The 10,713-nt window shown below is 46.5% G+C and overlaps 1 protein-coding gene across 1 annotated transcript in view; it reads right to left on the bottom strand.

The window, feature by feature from the left end:
- LOC139746696 (PDF receptor-like) overlaps window positions 1-10,713 on the bottom strand; it is a 199,899-nt gene that overhangs the window by 57,426 nt on the left and 131,760 nt on the right. The window contains exon 6 of the mRNA XM_071658144.1: window positions 4,931-5,099. Coding sequence (XP_071514245.1) covers window positions 4,931-5,099 — 169 coding nt within the window. The remainder of the gene's footprint in view (window positions 1-4,930; window positions 5,100-10,713) is intronic.

Raw genomic sequence — 10,713 nt, 5'->3', positions numbered from 1 at the left:
TATATATATATATATATATATATATATATATATATATATATATATATATATATATTATATATATATATATATATATATATATATATATATATATATATATATATATATATATATATATATATATATATATATATATATACATATATATATATATATATATATTCCTATGAGTCCATGGGAAAATGGAACACGATAAGTTCCCAAGTGCGCTTTCGTGTAATAATCACATCATCAGGGGAGACACAAGAGAGAAATACAACAGTCAGTTGATATACAAGAGTCAAGAGGAGGAATCACAATACATTTTCTGTTTCATTTTTATGTCATTTTCGTCCCTTTATGAAGCAGCTTATGCACCCGTGACATAATGAAAGGTAGGATGAAATGAAATCTGCATTCCACCTTCTTGTGGATATTCCACCTCAGCAGTTCATGGTGGGAATGCAGTGTAGCGTCGGAGTGACGGAAGAGTAATATTGTGTGGAGGGGATCGTGGGTCGAGGGTAACATGTGTGTCACACAACAGAAACCCTACTGCTGTGACTCCCTTGGGCGACGGTAGCGTAGGAGTGACAACAGAAAACGTATCGTGACTCGGACCTGGGGGGGGGGGGGGGTGTACAGTGGGAGTGACGATCAGAAAACGTATTGTGATGCAGATCTTGGGCGAGGTTAGAGTGAAATTGACGCAACAGAAAACGCATTGTGTGACCCCGATCTTGTGAGAGGGTGGAGTGAAGAGTAAACAACTTAATGTGACCCAAACCTAGGGCGAGGGTAACGTAAGAGTTTACACAACAGAAGAAAACGTAGTGTAACCCTGACCCTCTGAACTGGCATAGAGGGAGAGTAACACAGAAAACGGGACGGACGGATAGATAGAGACAATGATATGAATTTAACCTTTTCATCAAAATTCAACGACTTTCATTCTTTTGATTCTTTTTTTTTTTTTCCCGGGGAAATTATTATGAAAGGAAAGTATATAAGACTTGGGGAAATAAGGAAGGAATTCCCTCGAAGGTATTTCAATTACGTGTTCTGAATCCGGCAGCCAGAGGTATGATGATTCCCAGACCTTTGACTGTCGTACCAGAATATGACTTATTGTTAACAGGTTTTAAGCAGTTAATGAATACCAGAGGGAAGACATGAATAACTGAATGTAGAAATTGTTTTGTTTATTGATTTTGTGTGTGTGTGTGTGTGTGTGTGTGTGTGTGTGTAATGGATTGATAGCAACACCATCGTACTTGCGGGGTCACACCTTCCTGCTCAAGGGGTTGAGTTGTGCTTAAGGGTCGTGCTTAACGGGTCACGACTCAGGGTTTAAACGACCTCGGCCACGATCTCAATACTTGATCTGCGCCACAGACCTCCCTGTGAACCTCCATCAGTCAATGCTTGACCTGCGCCACAGACCTCCCTGTGAACCTCCATCAGTCAATACTTGACCTGCGCCACAGACCTCCCTGTGAACCTCCATCAGTCAATACTTGACCTGCGCCACAGACCTCCCTGTGAACCTCCATCAGTCAATACTTGACCTGCGCCACAGACCTCCCTGTGAACCTCCATCAGTCAATACTTGACCTGCGCCACAGACCTCCCTGTGAACCTCCATCAGTCAATACGTCCGGTAAAGTTCCCGGGCAGGAAAGTTGTCCGTCCACCGACTCATTGGAACCCGAAGTTCGGGAGCCGAAGGATAGACGCGTTCGGTGTTGGACGACCCCCCCTCGCCCGAGCACGAACCCCCGCCCTCAGGAGCCGTCGTGGCCAAAATGTCGGCCGTCTCCGCCTCGCCGCGCGTCGGAGAGAGAGAGAGGAGAGAGAGAGAGAGAGAGAGAGAGAGAGAGAGAGAGAGAGAGAGAGAGAGAGAGAGAGAGACACCCTCTTTGTAAAAGTACCTTGAGCTGCGGGGGAGTCCTTTTGACCCTCCTTTGAAGGATGGCAGGAAAAGAACGAGAAGGTCAGAGGGGGGAAACGATGTACTGGTAGACTAAGTAGATTTTTGCGCTGAAGGATAGTGCAGGGAAGGAGAGGAGACACACACACACACACACACACACACACACACACACACACAGACTTGCTCACTGTATATGTCTATGTTAATATCGGCGGCAGACGCTGCTTTTGGAATAAGCTGAACTTAAGAAAAGGTAATGTATGTCCATAACTCAGCACACAGATGAGATTTTCTATGGGTATCGATCCTTTCTCTATTGCAACAGTATAATCATTCGCTGTTGAGTATCTTTTATTCCAGGAGATAATCATTTTCTGCCCTGTTTAATGACGAGGAAATTGTGTATCTCTTTCAAGAGCGTCAGGCCCGGAGGGAGGTCGGGCTCATGATAACGTTAAGTGGTCGCTGCTGGACGTCGCATTATTGTTGCTACGTGGTGCTTGTCGAGGGCGTGAGGCTGGGTGCGCACGCACATGGGGATGCGTCCTGCAGTTTGGCAGGGTTGGTGAAGCAGATGAGAGTTAATTGGTGGTGGTATTACAAGAGGAAATGGTGCACTCGTATATAGACGGCATTAGCGGTGCTCCTGCGAAACTGTATTGATGTTCCTCGTAGTGTCATTAATGGCGCTCGTATCATGGCATTAATGGTGCTCGTATCATGGCATTAATGGCGCTCGTATCATGGCATTAATGGTGCTCGTATCATGGCATTAATGGCGCTCGTATCATGGCATTAATGGTGCTCGTATCATGGCATTGATGGCGCTCGTATCATGGCATTAATGGTGCTCGTATCATGGCATTAATGGCGCTCGTATCATGTCATTAATGGCGCTCGTATCATGGCATTGATGGCGCTCGTTTCATGTCATTAATGGTGCTCGTATCATGGCATTGATGGTGCTCGTTTTATGGCGTATTTTTCGTGGTAAATAGCGCCAATTAGCCATTTAAGGACCATCGTTTTACAGGTCCCACAGTGTCATTCTAGATCAGCTGAAGGTAAAACGTAACATTTGATGAGTTATTTTCGTTCTGTGTATTCCTTTGGCGATATATATTCTTTTTAATAGAAATAGATAAAAAGGTTTGACAGTTAGAAGGTCCTTTATATAAGTTATAACCATGCCGACCGGTTTTAATAAAAGAACGCCTCAGGTTAAACCAATTGCTTATGATGGCGTAACACATGGCCCCGTAATATGACCCTAAAGATCGGCTGTGTAATCCGCCCCCAGTTGTGCCGGTCCGTAATATGGGCCATATCATGGATACGGCTGGGTAATGTGGCACTATAACGCTCCCACAGTACAGGCTGGTGTGATGCGGCCCCGGGATCTTGAGTTTGTGGCCGTCCACACCTGCCATTGCTCTTTGCCCTTATGCGATGGAAGGTCTTTTACCCAATGTGACCTGAACTAGGACGAAGGCGTTCTGGTGCGCCGAGTCTTAGATTTGTCTGATTTATTGAGGGAGGGGAAATGTTAAAGTTGTGACTTAGGTAGAAGAATGAAGTGGTTGCTGCTTAAACATGTAGTTAGCCCAGGTTGGTTGCGTCAGGCCTCAACTTGTAGAGGGAGCTGGGGGAAAAAAAAGATGAAACTTTTGTTCGCGCAAAGTTACGAGGAGAATTGTTTTCCGTTCGTCTCTCTCTCTCTCTCTCTCTCTCTCTCTCTCTCTCTCTCTCTCTCTCTCTCTCTCTCTCTCTCTCTCTCTCTCTCTCTCTCTCTAAGATACAAGTAATAGTTATATGCATGTTTAGTTCACTCTGTCATGCACACATGTCTCTTTCCCCTCCTCTGTACTCTCTCGCCTGTCACCTCTGTTCTGCTCCATTTTCTCAGCTGTTTCTCTTATTATTCTCTTTTGTTCTTTATTCTATGAATTGCTTTACCGAATTCCTGATTATTTTTTTTTCACAGGTAACACACCTGTTTTGCCGTAGCTTTTGAGGCGCCTGACACGCTCCCTGCTGATGTTCGTCTCGGCTCTCGTTCCACGTGTCTTTCCTCCCTCCTCTGTTCTTATCTCTCTATTTTTCCTCCTCCTTTCTTCTATCCGTCCCTGTATTTCCTGTGCCTTCTTTCAGTCCCTTCGCGAATTTTCTTCTCCATACTCCTTTCTTCAACCTCTTTTATTTCCTCCCTTCTTTCCCCCTTTATATTCCCCTCCCTCCTCCTTTCTTCTCTCCCTCAGTTTATTTCTCCATTCTCCCTCCCATGTCGTCCTACACCTCCCATCTCTCCTAGCCCAGGTCTGGAGTCCCAGAAGTGGTGCTTGGTATGTCTTCCCTTCGCTCCAGACCCCTTCCCTCCCTCCCTCCCTCCATCCCTCCCTGCCCTGAAACACCCCCACCCCTTCCTCCCTTTCCCATTTTAGACACCTGCGTCTCCCCTCCCGTTCTTCCCCAGCCTTCACCCGGCCTCCCCAGCAGTCGAGGCACGGGGGGACGAGGGTATCGAGCAGCCAGGGCTGTGGGGGAAGGCGGTCAGCAATCGAGACCGTGGGTGGGGAAGGGGGGGAGGGGTATGCAGTCGAGACCCTGGGGAGAGGGAGTCAGCAATCGAGGGCTGGGGAGAGGGAGTCAACAATCGAGGGTTGGGGAGAGGGAGTCAACAATCGAGGGTTGGGGAGAGGGAGTCAGCAATCGAGGGTTGGGGAGAGGGAGTCAACAATCGAGGGTTGGGGAGAGGGAGTCAACAATCGAGGGTTGGGGAGAGGGAGTCAGCAATCGAGGGTTGGGGAGAGGGAGTCAGCAATCGAGGGTTAGGGAGAGGGAGTCAACAATCGAGGGTTGGGGAGAGGGAGTCAACAATCGAGGGTTGGGAAGAAGGAGTCAACAATCGAGGGTTGGGGAGAGGGAGTCAACAATCGAGGGTTGGGGAGAGGGAGTCAGCAATCGAGGGTTGGGGAGAGGGAGTCAACAATCGAGAAAGGATCAGTTGTCTCGGCTCACCGTGTTGTCGATGCCCTGCCTGGAGGCGTTGGTGTGGGTGGGGGTGTGGCCCACGATGTGGCCACGGATGATGGCCTGGTCGATGTACAGCACCAGCCGGATCATCACCTGGATCACCATCGCCACGAACAGGTTCCGGTGTATCCTCGTCCGGTTGTTTTTGAGGCTCCTGCGGAGACGGGGGAAGAACAGGTGGTGTTAGTGACGGGGGACAGGAGGCTTAGGGTGGCCAGCTGGTGCAGCCCCGCCCGGCTGTTGTTGAGGCGCCTGCTGTGGAGAAGCAAAGCTGATATTAATAGACCAGGGGGGAAGGTGGCTGGCTGATCCTGGTGTGGTTGTTCTTGAGGCTCCTGCAGAGGAGAAGAAGAAGGAGGAAAGCTTTGATGATCAGGGGAAGGGCGGTTGATTTGCCAAGCCGAACATTTCAAGAAGATGATACAACTGCCACTAGCTGTACCTTTGTGTACCCTGCAGTAAGTATCATTACCACTTAAGACGATCGCAAAACAGCGATCGTGATAAATAAATGTACGACTAAAAAAAGAAAAGGAGTTTGTGTATATATATGTGTATTTGGATATGCTCTCTTGTATACATAGTCCGTACACGAGCCAGCGTGTGCATGCGAAAATATGTGCTTAAGCCTGCACAGAAGATCCCGGACGTACATGGCTACAAGTCTGACCTCGAGATGAAGAGACATTCTATATCTAAAAACCAGTGGTCGCGCGTGCCATGGGGGAACGACAAAAAGGAAAATCTCAGATGTCGGGTTCAGGAGCTTGTGAAAAGTTTGAGATGCGGGATTGGCCTTGGAGGAGGGTGAGGGCACGGGCCACTTCCCCTTGGCCAGGAAGACCAATCGTGGATACACCTCCTGGAAAACGACGATGATGATGTTGTTGAGCGATTTGTGGCAAGATTTTTGTTGCATCAGAAATACGACGGTGAGCTGTGGGTCTCCAGACTGGATGGCGGGAGATACGTGGTCCAGGGAGGCAGGCGATCTATCCTCGTGTGTTATTGATTTTGTTGACATAATTAATCCTAGGTTTTTTTTTTTTTTTGCCTCGTTGCAATCTTTGACAGGCGCTAAATCTCGGGGTATTTCTTAGCCTCGTATGGTAGTAACTATATGCACAGTGGAGAGTAACCTACGGTATCCATACATCTTGTTTAATACGAAAGAAATTTGGGTGATTTCCTAGTTACGAGAAGCAGTCAAGCGAGAGTTGTTACCCGGTTGCCACGAGCCGTTCCATCATGGGTTCGAACCTCGGCGTGGGAGATGAATGAGAGTTGGAGTAAGAGTGGTATGTAAGGAGATAATGGGGAAGATAAGGAGGAGGAGGAGGAGGAGGGAGATGATTGTTATAAGGAGAGGAACAGCCGGGGAGATGGCAGGGTTAGAGTGAGAGTGTCTGGGAGAGGGAGGCAGCATGGTAAGTGGAGACGAAGGAAGCGTGGTATAGTAGTGATGTGAAAGAGGGAGTGGAAGGGAGGAAGCCTGATGGTGAGGGGTGAAGGAGTAGTGGAGAATGTGTCTCACACACACACACACACACACACACACACACACACACACACACACACCCGGCATTACCGCACGGTAACAGTAATAGCCTGTAAGTTCCATTTACCCAACCAAATATCCCCAGGTTCTCTGTGAGGAGGAGGAGGAGGAGGAGGAGGAGGAGGAAGTCGCCCATTGCCTGTTATGTCTTGCCTCATTACCTGTTGTGTGGGAGGCTCGTCCTGCAGTGGTATCGTCAGTAAGGTCGTCTTCATCTGAGGGAAGGAAGGAGGGAATAGTACTTGTGGTCGACTGAAGATGAGGTTGTCGCACGGGATGGTTTTTAAGACGAAGGTTATTTTTACCGTCCCAGGCCAGAGAAAAGAACAACATCTCCGGGGGAAAAAAGATGCATACAGCTACGAGTCTCCTGAAAAAGGCGGTTAATACTCTGAAAGGTCGGGTAAAGGCTCACTCAGGGGTCGCACTGTCGTAGTGAGGGGTTGTACCATCGTGTTTGATGGCCGCGTCGTCATAACCAAGGGTCGTATTGTCGTGCTGAAGTGGGTCGTACCCTCGTGTTTAAATGTCACAGCGTCGTGTTCAGGGGTCGTTCCGTCGTGCATAAGGAGTTCCATTGACCTCCTGAGTAATCATAAGGTTCGCCCTCATGGGTCTTACCACCGTGTGCTCACGAGGCTGACAGAACGCTAGGGTCGTATCTGCTGCCGTCATGGCGGACAAGAGTTTTGAGCTTCTATTTCACCTGCGAGAAATCACGGCGACGTTTTTTTTCACGTGGCTAATGATGCAAGAAGGAGGGGCTTCTTTTTTTTCTTTTTCCCCTCCTCCTCCACTCTTACTATATCATGCTCGTAAGGAGAGAGAGAGAGAGAGAGAGAGAGAGAGAGAGAGAGAGAGAGAGAGAGAGAGAGAGAGAGAGAGAGAGAGAGAGAGCCACAAGACACAGGGAAGAGTGGAAGAATGAACCAAACATCAGATGTGAGGGCTGGAGGACTCTATTCAGACCTCATATTGCCCCGCCGCGACCCGCCTCCCTCTCTCACACACACACGAATTAATAACACCAAACAAACAGTGCGTGAAATGACTCTCTGAGGCTACTCTGAGATTCATTGGTCAGGCTCCTCTGAGCCCTGAATTGACGGGGGATTCGGATGCCCTTTAAATATTCAGAAGAGTTTTTTTGTTTCTGAGAGGAACGGAAATAACTTGCTAACGTATCTGGTCAGTGCGCCAGTTACTCCGAAGAGAATGATCCATGTGAGGTGAGTGATAGTAGCCTACCTTCGTGTTATATTGGTGAGCAGGAGCTGTAAGATGGGGGTAGACTCGAAACCCTGGTCAAAATGTCACAAATTATGACCCCCTAGATCAAAGGTCGCGCTTCAGACACGTGATCGTGAGGGGGGGGTCTATATACAGTCCTTGGTCCCTTGTATTTCTGTTCTTCTCCACAAGATCTTAACCACCAGTCTGCTCAGATAACACCTCCACCCCATCCATCCCCCGCACACATAGGCACAGCCCACCATCACTGTCACCACACTTCCCTCAATCGCACCTTTTTACCCTGGGTCGCACTCCATCGCCGCTGCTGCTGGTCTCCTCATCTTCATACGAGTCTGACGGTAAGTTATGTTATGCATTGTCCCCTGAGGTATTGTGTTCATGGGAGGAACGGGGCAATGTTGGTGTGTCTGTGGATTCGAAATGTTTATGGATTATCATCAGTCATCTGCCGTTTGCATTTCTTGGTTTGCGTGCTCGTAAGCTTACGCATGTTTGCCTGAATAGCAGAGACCTGAATGTAAATTGAATACATCCGACATCGCTTACTTAAACGACCGCGCCCTCCCAAAGACGACAGCTTGCCCAAAAGTGAACGACAGGAAGGGTTGGGACAGTGGGCAGGGTTGTCCCCTACAGTTTCGCTGGGGTAGCCACCTCTGCCCCCAGCACCTGTTGTGGACGCGTCCAGGCTGTGATTTTAAGCGTATATATATATATATATATATATATATATATATATATATATATATATATATATATATATATATATATGTATATATATATATATATTCCCTGGGGATAGGGGAGAAAGAATACTTCCCACGTATTCCCTGCGTGTCGTAGAAGGCGACTAAAAGGGGAGGGAGCGGGGGGCTGGAAATCCTCCCCTCTCATTTTTTTTTTTTTTTTATTTTTCCAAAAGAAGGAACAGAGAAGGGGGCCAGGTGAGGATATTCCCTCAAAGGCCCAGTTCTCTGTTCTTAACGCTACCTCGCTAACGCGGGAAATGGCGAATAGTTTATATATATATATATATATATATATATATATATATATATATATATATATATATATATATATTCTTTTCTTTCTTTTAAACTATTCGCCATTTCCCGCGTTAGCGAGGTAGCGTTAAGAACAGAGGACTGAGCCTTTTTTGGAATATCCTCACCTGGCCCCCTCTGTTCCTTCTTTTGGAAAATTAAAAAAAAAAAAGAAAACGAGAGGGGAGGATTTCCAGCCCCCCGCTCCCTCCCCTTTTACTCGCCTTCTACGACACGCAGGGAATACGTGGGAAGTATTCTTAATCCCCTATCCCCAGGGATAATATATATTATATATATAAAGTGGATATGTATGTATTATAGTCCCATCAGGTAATACACAGCAAATCTGTAATTGAATACGAGTGGTTTAGCTGTGGTCGTGGAACGAACATATGGTATGTTCTGGGCCAGATCCTGGGGTTTAGGACAGGGTTATGTATGAAATTGTGTGGCGCAACATAATGTGGGAGTTCCTTCCCCTGCCATCACCTGGTCCGGGTTTAGAAGACGCTTGTGGGGTTTGCTTTACTGATATGTTGTGGATGCTGAGAGAGAGAGAGAGAGAGAGAGAGAGAGAGAGAGAGAGAGAGAGAGAGAGAGAGAGAGAGAGAGAGAGAGAGAGAGAGCATATGTAATTACCTTTGAGCATCTAACGATTGTATTATACGCAACGCCGGGCTGGCGCTCACTGCAGAGAGAGAGAGAGAGAGAGAGAGAGAGAGAGAGAGAGAGAGAGAGAGAGAGAGAGAGAGAGAGAGAGAGGGGTAACTGCTAATTGCGTTTGTAAATCCCACTGTATTTCTAGAGGCATTACGCCTGAATTATCACCGGTGTTTGTAGAGATTTTCACATCACATCCCCCACACCGACTATACTCGCACGTACCGCTTTAGCCTAAAAGATCCCACGAGGAAAATCTTTATGAGAGTCCCATCAAACCTCAAGTTTAAGTACGCCGGTCTAAAGCTGATGATTGTTAAAGAAAAATTCCTTAAACTTTTAGAGAAATTTGAATGAAAGAGGAACATCATCATATGATGATCCAGTAAGAAGTGTCAAAAGGGAAGATGATTATATATATATATATATATGTTTCCTTGCGCTACCTCGCAAACGCGGGAGACAGCGACAAAGTATAAAAAAAAAAAAAAAAAAAAAAAAAAAAATATATATATATCATTTTCATTGTTATCTTAATACATAATCATTGTTTCCCGTGTCAGCGAGGTAGCGCCAGGAAACACGAAGAATGGCACATCCACTCATGTACAAATATATATACATAAACGCCCATATACGCACATATACATACATATGCATATCAAGATATACATACACACACACACAGGCATTTACATATGTACACATGTACATATTCATACTTGCTCGCCTTCATCCATTCCTGTCGCTACCCCGCCCCACATGAAACAGCATCGCCACCCCCCGCTTTCTTCCTCCTCACTAAATCCCTCCAGAAAACGAAGATATATTTGGGACAGACAACTTGATTCAGAAAAGTTCAGAAACTTGAGCGAGAATGTAGAACTTAAGTGCCACAAAAACTCTGAAAGTTAAGGCAAGAAAGTCTTATACCAACCAGAGGATAGCATAGAAGGTGCCACACAAACCCGCAGAGAAATAGATGTTAGAAGGTTTGGATATGCTGGGCAGAGAACACGGAACACAGGGAGAGGTTTAATCATATGAAACCAGTTTCATATCTTCATGTATTCCTTCTATAACGAAAACTAATTCATTTATTTCATCGTAATTTCACAAGATGCATTACCGATCTCTTTTAAAATGTATTTCGTATAACGTTTATTATCATCGTATGGCGGACTCAGACGTGACTCTCTGATTTGGAAGTAGCCTCGCGATTATCTTGGTGTGCTTCTACAACAGTTTGC

Source organism: Panulirus ornatus, chromosome 66 (assembly GCF_036320965.1).
Source record: "Panulirus ornatus isolate Po-2019 chromosome 66, ASM3632096v1, whole genome shotgun sequence".
NCBI classification, from domain to species: Eukaryota; Metazoa; Arthropoda; class Malacostraca; order Decapoda; family Palinuridae; genus Panulirus; species Panulirus ornatus.
This window is presented reverse-complemented; position numbering and strand designations above follow the sequence as displayed.